We start from the raw sequence: 13,712 nt of genomic DNA, 5'->3' as shown, positions 1-13,712 counted from the left end.
TAACCACAACACAGCAACCGTTGGATCATCAGAATTGTAGTGACTGTCCATCAAGGTCTACCTGGTCACGAATCCTTTTGAGCTCAAGTAAACTCTATGTTGAGATATGGATGTAATCCGCCCTACCCTGTGTAAAAGACCACAACGACCAAAACGCTGCTCATGATGCCCTGCCCCTGTCTTTGCGTTCCCCTTCAAATTTCAACGTCAATATCCAGGTCTAGTGACCCAATCACATCGTCATCCATCAGCGGCTTATGTATAGTAGGGATACCCTTCTCCTTGTGTTTCTCCTCCTGCAACCTTGCGAGATGAGGTAGTAGTTGAGATTTGACGGCCGCCTTCGGTGTGCTAGTCCCAGGAGTGTTGGTCCCGCTGCCGTTGGCCGCTGACTTTTGTTCCACTTTCTCGGTAGCGTCATAAACGAATTTGGCCTTGGTCCTGAGTCGTCTTGACATGTCGCCTTGGTAGGTTTCACCACGTTTGAGGGCTGCCTCGATCTCCTTCGACTTCGCTTTCTCCTTCAACTGGGCCTTTCTTACAGCTTCCGCGTTCAATCGCCGGTTCTCTCGGTTGCGCTCAGCCAGTCGATCTTGCTCAGTTTGGGCCTTGGGTACTTCGTTGTGCTTTGAGGAGCCCAGACTCGTCCTAAATGCTAAGCGTTGGGAACCAAGGTTGTCGAGCTCCTCCTGCAACTCTTCGGCCTTATCGTGCTCGCCATGTTGTCTTGCTTCCTCGAGTAAGTGGGCTATGCGTTCTCGCTCGGCGGGGTCAAATCGCCTTTTCAGCTCTTTCATCCGTGCAAGCCGAGCCTTGATTTCCTCTGTAGTCCAGGAATGATTAATCAAGCCATTGATCTCATCAATTTTGTCCATAAGGTAAGCCTTGCTTGGGAGTGTCACGCCCTCATTATGGCATGTGACCTTGTATCGATTGAGCTCGTTCTGTGGATCCGGTTCAGTATCAATCCAAGAATGCAGGTCTGGTGCAACAAACCTCTGTGAACTTTCCGCTTGAGGCAGCGATGAAAGGGAACTCCTTGATTGCCTTACCATGCGCCGCCTTGACATACTGATCTGTGACGAATGCACCGTTGGGCCCCTGAAGAGCATATGGGCGACTGGCCGTGAAGCCTATGAAATTTGTCAGCCCTGCTGCTGTGCTGTACTGTACTGATGGTTACAAACCTTTGATGGCTGCCATGCGATACTGCTCAATGCCACTTTCAGGATGCGGTCCAAGAGCAATACGTATATAACATCCAGTGATAGCCTGCTCGAATCCAGGAGTGAAGCAGACCTGAGCGAACTCGTTTCGCCCCAGTCGAACTCGTTCATAATCACGTAACTCAGCTGGCGGCTGATCACGATTTTCGTCGGCATCGGGAGTTGGGGAGCGTCCGCGATTATAGTCATCGTCACTGTCTTCTGCCCCAGAGTTGCGTCTTCGTGGAGAGTAGTTATCCTTTCGTCTTTCGAGATCCTCCCGTCGACGCGCTTTCTCTGCCTTGGCTTGGCGCAAAGAGTCCATCGCGGTCTCCCTCTTGCTCTCTGTACGCGGCCGTGATGCCTTTCGAATTCGATCGCCGTCCTCCAGCTCCGCAGTTCCAGCACTGCGCTTCTTTTTGACCTGTTTGCGCTCCTCATTCTCCATGTTGCTTACCATCTGACGAAGCAGGCGGTTCTGTCGCTGACGCTCTATGTCCGTCATACGCTCAGCGATAAGCTGCTCACGTTCGAGTTCTGGCAAGGCCATGATCTCTGCCTTTTCCTTCTGACTCTTGTATCGACCATCAATTGGGTATGCTTCATCGTCGTCCTCTGCAGCCGCTGCTCGACCTCGCGATGGTTCGTCGTCGGAGTCAGATTCATCCATAGGAGCGGACTCAAGAGAGTTTGGCGTTCCTGGCGCAGACCTAAATCACGATGGGTCAGCATACTGTAAGTATATCGCAGTGATCTGGAGGAGCCGCAAACAGGATGCGCATTAGGAGGTTGGGACAGTGTTTAACTCCAGATCATCATGCTGCCAATTTCAAGGAATATCACTCACGCCTCGCCCTCCTCCTCGGAGTCATCGTTTCCTCGTCGCGACTTCTTTCCCGCCCCTTTCTTGGAACCACTTCTTTTCGCTGGAGGCGGCGATGGCGATCCGCCCCTGCTCTCGTTGCCAGAGGCTTCGTCATCGGAATCCCCACCTGCAAGAGCGAGAAGCTCGTCATCAACGTCAGACATGACGGCCTTGTGGTGAGCCAGTAATTACACAGAACGCAATGGCTTTAAAAGACAACAATCGTGTGCCCCAACCGCAACCGCGTTCTACGCGTAGAAGGTGAACCGGGTGAGAATTTGGCGATGGAAAGGGGTCGAGAAATGCGTAATCGTGCGCGTGGGGATTGAGCGATGAAAGAGGCGGAAGTGGATGAAAGGAAAGAGGATTGTGCGTAAAGCAGAAGTGCACAATAGCTTCTCCTTCAGCACTTTGTTCTGAATTCGTGGTTTCCATCCAACACCTCATTGGTCAAGGTTATGTCATGCCCCTGCACGTGTGTGGCTGGTGTGATGGGACTGCCGGGGAAGCTTTAGTCCGTCTTCGGTGAGCGGCCTGCTCACCGAGAATGTCCAGGCTCATCATTCGATTTTGGGGTCCGCCATCAATTTGATGATTGAGAAGTAGGCCAGACTTTGTGTAGCAATTATGCCTTTGTCCAGAAGTCTTGCCAAACCTCTGCGCTCTCTTCTAGTGCGATCAACACCAAGTCTTTACAAGTCATGTGTTCGCACCATCGCTACGACTCCAGCCTCAGACTCAACGCCTGGGTCTCCCAAGAAACTCAAAGCACTCACCCAGGAGCAACGTGATTTTCTCGACTCAGCTGTAGGACTTCCGAGACGAATTTACTTGGCCGGTGACTGATATACTGGTAGCTTCGTGTCAATCAAGCTGGTGAACTTGCTGCAGTCCTCATTTATGCTGCGCAGTCACCCATCCTTCTCCGATCAAAGCCTCATCTCCGCAAGCTGATGGCACACATGTATGATCAAGAAGACGGTCACTTTAAGACATTTAATGGCCTCATTCACAAGCATCGCATTCGCCCTACTGCTCTGTACCCTTTGTGGTCCGTCATGGCTACTGGTCTAGGCTGGTCTACTGCTATGCTCGGTTACGAAGCTGCTATGGCTTGTACAGAGGCTGTTGAGACAGAGATTGGTGGCCACTACAACGAACAAATTCGGACATTGTTGGAAATGGTTTCACAATGGGAAGCCGAGGGCTACGAAGTCGGCGAGGAGTTATCAGATCTTGTCAAGACCCTCAGAGTGATACGAGACGAAGAATTGGAGCATCTCGATCATGCTGTAGCGCATGATGCACAAAAGGCAGAACCTCATTGGCTTCTCACTGGCGTCATTCGTGCAGGCTGCCGAGGTGCTATCTGGGTAAGCGAAAAAGTTTGAAGCCTCAAATCAGATGTATTATAAGTGTAACATAGGCCTACGCGAGGCTCCATGGACAAACATGTATGAATAAGAACTACGAGATAGGAAGAGACATGCGCGTGTGTGAGAGGATGGACGCGCTTGTCGAATGCTTGCCATGAATAAAGTGCAAAACCCCCTGATCCAACTCCTTGCCATGCCTTTTGCAAAGTTGAAGTCAGAAAACACCATCCCGAGGAGAGCAGGATCAAGGTCACACCTAGTTACTTCATTTTGTTAGTATTCTGCCGTACATTCAAAGAGCTAGACTTACTAAATTGCCAAGGGGGCAACGCCATCGACTTGATAACCCCAGTTCCCGTTCTGTTCCTCCGTAAGGAGCCAATCATAAGGGAACTGCACGATATTGCCCTGGACCATATTTAAAAGCTCTTCAGCCTGCCCCCGTGATGGCATGTCGTCGATACTAAAACCGCGTCGGCTATTCTTAGTAGTTGCACGGCGTCTACGTTTCACAGAGCCAAACTGCCCCGGTGGAGGGGCATTAGTATCTCTTGAGGAAGGTTTCTCGAGCGTCGAAAAAGTAGTGCGCCTCTCTCTGTCCTTGGTACCTGTCTGTGGGTCAAGGTATCTTCCACTACTGCCTCCATCGAAGGCAGGGAATGGGGTATCTCCGGGCGAGTAGACTGGAGATGGTGCCTCTGTATGTTGATGTGCATCGGGACCATTGTCATTCTCCAGCCCAGTGGTGGGTCGTGATGATATAGCCTCACCGTCTTTCATTGCTTGTTTTTCATCAGTATCACGCTGGCTCTCGCCAGGAATGACGATTTTGATTCTATCCTCCTCATGATGGCCAAGAGGGAGCTTCTCGGTTATTCTTCCGATTGCTTTCTCTGCTTCAGTTTCAACAGCCTTGGCCATAACCTCTGGTCCTGGTGCACTAACACCAGCACCACCCGCAGTGGATCCACGATGTCTCGAGGATGGAGGAAACTCCGAGTCTTCACCTCTTGATCGGCCACCTTCCATGCTTGCCCGGAACCTCTCGCCGTAGGTCGTGTACTCTCGATATTCTGCCCAAGTGCTCACTTCGGAATCCGGCATACAACGGAACACTCGTCGATAGAGCTTCGTGTTGTTTTGAGCAGCCCGGTTCCAAATTTCGTCAATAAAGTTGGGGTTGACTGGATCTACCATACAGTCTTTGTCGATGTGGGCTAAATGAATATCTGCGGCCATCGGATGGAAAATACCATTAACCGGTTTTCCTGTTTCAGGATCGATATGTAGTGGAGGGCCGCCAATGTCAGTATCGTCGCTTATCGGCAAAGACGGTAGCTGTGCGGGACGGGGCAGACCAAGTTGATCTGTAGTGCGACGATTTAGAGCCGGCACAGGGGGGAGGCTGTCGTTGTGGTTTCCTGGGTCCAGATATCGATTATCGGGTTGTGGACTGTGTGGCTGTGTTTCTTTGGGTGATTGCAGTGTCCCCTTGCCTTCATTGCCGATATTGCTAACAAGAACTTCGCGACCGTTGATGATAACAGAATCGCGGCCGGCATCAAGGCCGGATTTCTCGGCAGTCTTCCAACGGTCAGGCCCATAACCGGTCACGTCCAGCTCATGTTTCACCTTATCCTCCGATTGATTGATAATAGTACTATCCACTTCTGCGTTACTGTCACTGCTGCTGCTGCTGCTGCTGCTGCTATCGTCTTCAACCTCAACAGCAGCATCTAGATCATGGTTAATACTTGGAATGCGTAGGTGATCGGGGCGTTTCGGTGAAAGCTTTGAGGAATCGGCAGGACCACCATTCTCTTCATTATATATATCCTCCATCTCTTTCTCGAAATCTTGACGGTCAAGCTCTGCCTGGCGCTCTTGCTCAAGTATTTCGTCAACGTCGAGGCCGAGATGTTCTCGCATCAGTCGGAGTCGGAGTGTGTGAGCAAAACGGCCAACCTGGTATGGTCTTCCAGCCATTGTCGAGTTGATCATGTCAGTATCTCGAACGATTGCAGCACACTCCGAGTCACGACTACCAAGCATTGATCGCTCATTAATGTTAGCGGAGCCGATAAGAGCCACGCGGTCATCAACGATAATTGTCTTAGCATGGATGTAGAGTTGCTCGGTGACAAGGACATCGTTACTCATGACTCCCCATTGACGAAGCGAGTAGAAGGCGATGTAGTCTTCCGGCTCAATGCCAGCGGTTCGAAGCCTGCCAAAGATGGACTGTTCGCCTCTACAAATACTAGCGTACTGACACATCAAGATCAGGCGAACACTTGTACCCTCCTGTTCATCGACGGTATTTTGAAATCCAGGCATAAGGGGAATAACAATAACGCAACGCCAGTCTTCATCATTCTCGTGGGCCCGTATGATGCGTTCAACAAGAGCGTCACCGATACGATTCACGATTCTGGTGTTATATGCCTCAGTACTGGTAATGAAAAACTGGTTTTCCATATAGACAAAATGATCTGACTCCTCGATCATCTTGATGTATGCATTCTGAATACTGTGCTCAGTCTGCTCGATACCCAAGGACCAAGTGGTGGCAGATCGGAGAATCTGGACTTCGCAAGTGCCTGTTAGACCCAGCTCCTTCAACTCATCTACGTTAGCGTCCGGCGGGGGGAGCAGGAAGGGCAACGGCCGTGTAGGCTTTCGTCCTCGGCGAAGATAATTCCAACGTTGGACAAAGTGGCGCGTCAAGTCTCTTGCAGGCTGGCCCACAACTTGCATGGCAACATCATGCCAGGGCATGCGAGGTACTTTGCTTCGGTCGTACATCTCCTCATACGGCTCGTTGAGCCTGAAGAAGTCCTGCACTCGAGGGTTTGAATAGTCCTTTCCGGGGAATAACTGGCAATGCTCTGCATCCTTAGGTGTCTCAGACATCTCAAATCCAGTTGGTTTGTCGTCGACGATAGGATGCTGAGGACAATCCCATCGTCCAAAGCACAAATCAATTCCCCCAACAAAGGCTACATCATGATCCACGATGCAGATCTTCTCGTGGTGAGCGAAGAAGAACTGGTTCTTCTTGAATTGGTTAGGGGATCGTTGTACGAAGATGTTAGGGTGGAGGTTCAACAATGAAGATTTGGTATGCTCGGAATCTATCGGAACGGCAGCTTCGACGTTTCGGTATACTATGACAAAGACTTTAACACCTTCTCTAGCTTTCTTCTGCAGCAGTCTATCCAGTCGCCATTTCTGGCTGATAGCTGCTGGTCTGCGCATGTACAGCTCGGGGCTCAGCCACCAATCGTGGATGTAAATGACATCGCGGGCCATATTGATAGCTCGAGAAACGTTCCACATATAGTCGCGGCCGTCAACGAGCCATTGGGCAAATACATGGTTTCGCACAGGAGAGAAGCTGTCAAATCGTTTGTTCTGATACCAGGGAGTTTGCTTGAGCATCTGGTTGATGGAGTCCTCAAACTGCTTCATCACGGATTGGTTGCGGGAGAAGAGGCGGACCTTGCGTTCGGATGAGCGAAGGGTCATAGTGTGATGTTTGTCAGGGGGTGCCTCCACAGTCAAATCGATCTCAGCCTTTTTCTCAGCGGAGCCAATCGCCTTGACCTTACTTCGCTTCGAGGAAATACTGAATTTCGAATCGACTAGGTACACATCGAAAATGTTCATGTTTTCGGGAGACTCTACGCAGACGATATAGCTCTGTCGTACGAGGAACCATTTCCGACTGTGTCGAGAGATAACCTTCGCTGGTGTCAGAGCACGGCGAAAGTCTAGACCCTTCGAAGGTTGGATATGAAGGTAACACTCCTTTCCGTGGTAACTACCCTCGGCGGCGAGGCGAACGCCAAGGGCCGAGAGTTCGAGAAAGCGGCAGAGTCGGTTGCTGTCAGCTCTAAACATGAGCCATCTGATCATCTCAGACAGGTACTTTTCAAGAATACGCCGTTGCTTCTCAACATAACGTTGTCTCCGCGTTGCCATGTCCATAGCAGGCATTCCTGGACCCTCTGGGTTGGACATATCCCCAGGATCGGTAATGCCTGTGGATCTGCGCCTCGGGCCCATCCCCAGGAAATTGCGAGACTTCCTTCGTGGGAGGCCACCGGGATTCTCGGGGTCACTGAAAATGCCGTCCCCTGCTGCTTCAGTTGCTGTACCTTCACCAGCTGTCTCTTCTTCTCCGCGAATACTGGCTTGATCTTCTTCGTCGCTTTCTTCTCCCTTCTTGCGAGCACCGCGAAGATAAGGGAAGGCCGAGTATGGAAATTTGGGCTGCTTTGGCCGGCCACCCAAGTCCATGCGTCCGGGCATGTACTTATCGTTGTTGATAGCAAACTTGTAACGCAAATGTAGGTTGTAGATATCTCTAAGCGTTCGAGTTACGGTCCAACTCATTCTGCTCGGTCCACTTCCGTATTCCAGTTCTATGGTGAATAGCCAGTGTCGGTCCTTGTCGTCATCCTCCATGGGAGAGCTATCGGTAATGCGAAGCTTGAGCTGCTCAAGAAGAACCGGAATCCTCTTGTTCCCGTGTTCATCTCTTTGGATCATGCTAGCAAGCATAAGAACGGCGGGAGCGCCAGCCCTTAGTTCGGCCATCAGCTCGGCCGATTTATAATAGTCAAAACGGTCTTCTTTCTTCTGCCGAAGGAGTTTGAGTGTGTTCTTGACTTGCTTCCACTTCTGAGCACCAAAAGTGGACGCACGTTCAGAAGTGAAGAAGGGGCGTCGAGGTGTCATAGCATCACCATCCGAAACCCCTCCACCACCAAAAACGGTAATTCGGCGGACGTGACCTGTTCGTCGTCCGACCGCTCCAGGGCTTTCGACTTCATCAATTTCCTCGCCATGGTGTCGCACAGCGGAAGTCATCCAAGAGTTTCCTCTGCGGAAAGCCATGCCCAAGCGGTCTCTACCTTCGCCTTCAGAGACACCATAATCAGGGACAGTTGTATCGGGCATACTTGCGCGGCGCTTAACCAACTGATCGAAGCTATCCAACACATCGATGTCGCTCACAAAGCGCCGAGGCGTTCCGGGTGTAGAAGTGGTTGCCTTCTTTGTGCGGCGCATCCTCCTCTTCTGTTTCTTTTTCTTCGATTTGCCATCTCCGGGGCTGCCCTCATCGGCTGTTTCCTCGGCGTCGGCATCGGCGTCAGTGTCCTCCTCTGTCAATGTGCCAGGGACTCCACGGCTCGGTCGCGTCGGAGAGTTGATGTTTGATTGATTGCCTTGACTCGAAGGTCCAGCCACAGTAGATAACTTTGGTGTTGACACGCCCCCATTGTTGGTGAGAGCCTTGAGTTTTGACATCAATGAGGCACCACGAGATTTGCCTGGGGTTTCTGGCTCTTCCCATGAATTGCCTCGCATAAATGTTGGAGGCGTATCGACGCCATCTGGGCGGGTGAATTGTATGCTCGGCCTCGAAGGCGCCTGACTATTGTCTTGTCCGTCACCATCAGCGGCCAGGCCAAAGTCTCGGTCGCTGATGCCATGGTCCTTGAGCGACTTGGTTGAAGCTGGGGTGGATCTCGGTATGGCCGTTAAAGGTGCCTTGCCGTGGCCCGAAGCCAGTTCGTTTGAAGCTGGCTTTATTTCTTTGGTCGAACCTGGAGGGTTTGACAAGGCTGTAATCTTAAGCCCGACAGGAGGGAGGAGAGTATCGGAGGTTGATTTGGAAACAGAGGGGGGAGCAGGTTGGAGATTCGGGTTCTCTGGGGAAACTGAACGAGGACTGACGTCCATGGGCGAGACATCCCCGTCTGGTCGATGTTGCGTCATGACGAGTTGTCGCTCTCGATTCGAAGGTCTGGTGGTAGTCCTATCCTATAGTACCTAATTGGCAAGGACAACAACGGGCAAGCTGAAAAAGGGTATTATGTGTTCAACTATTGTGGCCACGTAAAACATGCTGAAAGGAACAGAAAATAATCAAACTTGGATATTGCGATCTATATGCCGTCGTTCTGTTGTCACAAGCAAGCACAAAGTGTGTAGTTTGTAAAGGGGGCCTTCAAGCGTCGCACGCACGTATGTTGGTCGCGCGGCGAAGGGTGGTGACGAACTAAACAAGCGGTCGATGAAGATGGATGAAAGGTGGAACAGCCGAGATGATTTTAGTACTGTAGTCGAAAAGAGCTTGCTGTACAGCGTTATCGACGCTGTCACGAGACTTGTGTCGGACAATAACTATCGGGGTTCAAAGGGAGTTTGACATCCTTTGTTAATCACGGTCCATGTACCAAAATTTCGGGAGACAAGCTTAGTACCTAACCCTTGTCAAGTCAGGAGCGGATGGAAGATCTGTCCAGGTTTCTCGCTGCGCGTTGGAGATGGACAAGAAAGAATCGAGCTCCACTGAATTTCGAGTCTACCCGGTAAGCTTTAAACTAGAAAGGGTATAGGCTTTAGTTAGAACATCCTTATTTGCACCTGCAGGACGATGAAGCCCACCTTGGGAATCCCCTAAGTCACCTAGAGCTTCCATCCATAGGTAACCGCTCTAGGGGAGGAAAGAAAACACAGGTCCTCGATCCTAAATGACAAAAAGACTTAGGTAATATAGCCTAAGTTTAGGATGACTTTTGCTAAATTTATTTTGACATCTCACAGCAAGGTTCGCTGTTTTCTTGGCCCCCGAGATCCGCTCACGTACCCATCACGACAAGATCCTCAAATAATGTGTGGGTTTCAGGGTGAAATGACGATCAACATTAGATTGGTATACATAAATTTTCTGTAGGGTAGCCGTGACTTGAAGTAGAAAATATCTTACCATTACCTATGCCAAAACGGAAGGTACCTTCACATTAAGGAAGGTAGGTATCTCAGGTTTTACCTCCTTCGCTCTACCAAGAAGCGCGTGGGAACAGACTAAGGTATCGACTCGTAGAATACTAATCATCAGTAGTTAGTTGTCATGTCATGGGTGCTTCTACATGAATTGCGTCCATAGGTGCTGTCATATCTCGTACTCCTCAACCAGATTCATGTCCAGTTATTATTATCTCTTATTACACAGCCAAATCACCGTTATAACAGCTGTTACCCCGGCACTGTTACTCGTTGTGAGCAACATCATCTCAGGTTCTCTGTTAGACCTATGATTTGATCGATGCAAGCTCAGTTTAATCTTCCTGTCCTCCCGACCACATAGTAGATGTTGACACAGACAGTGTCCTCTGTCTTTGCGTACCTCAAGCATGAGCAACCGGAGTTGGCCAAGAAACAAATCACACTTGTTTGAACTCATGCATATCTACGTAGGACACTACGATCCTGGTTTTGTATGTTACACTAATATCACCAATAATAGCCATTCATACTGTACGTCGAGGTGTCAGTTGCAGTGACCAGCGCCTTGACCAACGCACAGGAGGGACAAAGATAAACACATAGTTCTTTTCAACAAACCCAACCCAATCGTTTCGGGTTCTCTTATTGCCTGCCCGTCACCCTCGATAGCAGTATTTTAGGCATTTCATCAGGCCTATACTGCAAGTGTTTCAACTCAGCATAGTTCCTTCAATACGCGCTTGAGATTACCCTATACAGTACCTTATGCTCCACTTAACATTCAACCAATTGTCTAGGTAGGTAGGCATTTATATTGCCAATTTAGACAACTATCCTGTATCTTATATACACACTTATAAGTAATATCCGGTGAGCCACTGTGGTCTCAGAGTAAAGTGGTGGGTCTTATACTATTGCTCGTACATTCTATTTTATCTTCCTTTAGTGCCTACCATAGCTTGCACAAGTTTGGCAGCCTGCTCACTAGTTTTTTTGCCCTGTCTGTTAAACGTCGAAGTCTGGATTCCAATCATCAAAATATTCCCCGAAGCCTGGTGGAAATCTTAACTCGAGTAAGCAGATGGTGCCGTGGTTGGGGTATTGTTAACACAATGACTTCCTGGAGTCTTATCACTTCGGTTCCCTTATCGTGGAGGGCATGAAGGGTTTACCAGCAGAGGAGACGTTTTTCTCGTGGAGTCACCAGGGACATCGTCCATGATGGTATGAAATGTCGAAGCTACTCGAAAAATATGTTCTCGACAAGAGCATATCCCCAAGTGTGCGTCGAGACATGAGAAATTACGTCAATCCAGCGATAATGTCCTTGCCGCCGAAAGGACCACTTGGAGGTACACAGAAAGCAACCCAGGGCTCGTCCAACGAAAAAAAGCTGCCATTGTATTCAGAAAGTCAACTTAAGAGGTCCAAGTACTGGTAAAAATGTTGACGGGACTGGTGGGAGGGTTAGCGGCACCATCACACTCAACCGGAATATAATGAGGCTGACGCCGAATTTTACTCCCTTTCCCGGGTTTGGTATCTATGAATATGGCCTAGGGAGCCATTGCCCTCAAAATCTGACCCAAGGATGACCAAGTATGGATCTCCTCAGCCCATTGCTGACCATGGATTGAGTATTGCTACGGCCATTGCAATCGCTTCGAAGAATATTGTTATGACCCCCCCCCCCCCCCCCCCCTAACACACTGGCCTCCCTGGAAGTATAGCACGAAACTATGTCAGGTCGTCGATGCTAATCATCATAGTGCTGTTGCCAATCAAGAGGACTCAAATTACAGCAAAATCTTCCGAAGAGTTTGGAGAGTATATGCAGGAGCCGATCGACCAAAAGAATATTGAAGCCCGCCGGGGTGAGCGTATAGATGGTATGGAACTTGTGGGCTGATTGGGAAAGATCCAGCTAAAGGACTGATGTCGGTCCTCACCCGCAAGGCAAAGAGCTGCATAAGGGGACACTATCACAGGATGATGTCTGTGGAAACACCTTTGTTATGCTAGCTGCAGGACATGAGACCTCTGCAGGTGTGCTTCAATTTACAATTTATCTTTTTGGAGCTGGAAGACAACGCAGTATCACAAAGGAGTCTTCATGGTACCATTGACGAGATATGTGGTGATGGTGACCATCATTGTGCGACTATGAAAACCTGATCAACCCTAACATGGCCAGCATGTTGGGTGTTTGCATTAAAGAAACTCTGAGAATGACACCTGCGGTTTTCGAAATTCCCGTAGAAGTGGTTTCAAAACAGGGTCGGGACATCACTGTCGACGACAAGAGTCATTTGTCCTGAGCAAGACATTCATATCGTCGGGTGCCGTATCGTCGTACCGTAATCCACGGTGGTGGCCGGGACGGCTCAGCCTGATTAACGACGGCGAGGATGACATTAACGCTGGGTCCCAGAGCGGCGGTACTGAAAGACCCAGGAGTCAACAGCAAGATCAACAGAGTCAGAGGGTGCCAGCACCGGGATGAGGAATTTGGGAGCCCTGCTACAGGCACACGTCTTTTTTAGCCAGAGGCAGACTCGTTCATCTCCTTTTAGCGATGGCCAAGATCATGCCTCGGCAGACGGATTTCCCAGGAAGAAATCATTGCTACGCTTGCGGTTTTGTTCGAGGACCACATCCTGGAGTTGGCTACAGATGATTGAGCGAGTGATGAGCAAATGGGTCGAGAGACCCGGCGCGAAGTCTACACCAAACCCAACCGAGCAGCAGAAAGAAGATGTAGGGTGCAACTTCAGTGCTAACACTCAAATCAGTGATGAGATATGCCGGTCAGGCTGTTTAAGAGAGGACGAGAAAAACTTGCGAGCTGTATTTAGAGTCACGACAGCCAATGGAAGTGTTCCTATAGTGTCTGTATAATACATGCTAAACTCATGACTGGAGCGGTTCCAAGCTGTGTTGATTGGACTACACCACTTCGCTCGAGGCACAGTTCTGGCATTCACATTTACTACCTGGTAGTCAAGCTCTTTGTAAGGCTCGCCAAGGGAATATATACTACTACTACCGGCATATTTGGATCCATGAATAAGTGTGTTTTTGAGTTGTTTTCATCTTTTGACTGTCAGCAGTCAACTGTTATGTTTAATGCCTGCATGACTACGTTAGTAGTTTATAATGGCATCTGCCAGAGGTACAAATTTGACATCTTGACAATATCGATTGCGGTAGATATTGCCATCGAATTGGATTGAATAGAAAGCTCCCCACTACGGACGGAGCACGTAGGTGCAAGCTCCTCCAAGATATATGGCTGGGGATGAGTAATGAGGTCATTTTTTATATTTTATATTTTTTTTTGGCGCACGAGAGCCCTGATCCGAGTTGCATTTGAATGGCACTGATACCTAGGTATTTCCTAGCTGGAAGTCCCTAGGAGCTCCAATTTTCCGCCCTTTTATTGGGCGCTTCTCTCACAACCAAACC

The 13,712-nt window shown here is 49.6% G+C and overlaps 3 protein-coding genes across 3 annotated transcripts; 1 reads left to right on the top strand and 2 right to left on the bottom strand.

The window, feature by feature from the left end:
• Positions 1-194: 194 nt before the first annotated feature.
• Positions 195-2,234, bottom strand: FPRO_08122 (uncharacterized protein; the record flags this gene model as incomplete). Its single annotated transcript, XM_031233747.1, has 4 exons — positions 195-944; positions 997-1,133; positions 1,188-1,915; positions 2,053-2,234. 4 exons carry the CDS (start codon positions 2,232-2,234, stop codon positions 195-197), a joined length of 1,797 nt encoding a protein of 598 aa, XP_031083553.1.
• Positions 2,235-2,697: 463 nt separating this feature from the next.
• Positions 2,698-3,461, top strand: FPRO_08123 (uncharacterized protein; the record flags this gene model as incomplete). Its single annotated transcript, XM_031233746.1, has 2 exons — positions 2,698-2,877; positions 2,928-3,461. 2 exons carry the CDS (start codon positions 2,698-2,700, stop codon positions 3,459-3,461), a joined length of 714 nt encoding a protein of 237 aa, XP_031083552.1.
• A 294-nt stretch (positions 3,462-3,755) lies between these two features.
• FPRO_08124 (uncharacterized protein) lies at positions 3,756-9,233 on the bottom strand (the record flags this gene model as incomplete). Its single annotated transcript, XM_031233745.1, has 1 exon — positions 3,756-9,233. One exon carries the CDS (start codon positions 9,231-9,233, stop codon positions 3,756-3,758), a length of 5,478 nt encoding a protein of 1,825 aa, XP_031083551.1.
• Between the last annotated feature and the right edge of the window lie 4,479 nt (positions 9,234-13,712).

The sequence above is a fragment of the Fusarium proliferatum genome (assembly GCF_900067095.1).
Source record: "Fusarium proliferatum ET1 genome assembly, contig: FPRO_scaffold007, whole genome shotgun sequence".
Taxonomy (NCBI): domain Eukaryota; kingdom Fungi; phylum Ascomycota; class Sordariomycetes; order Hypocreales; family Nectriaceae; genus Fusarium; species Fusarium proliferatum.
This window is presented reverse-complemented; position numbering and strand designations above follow the sequence as displayed.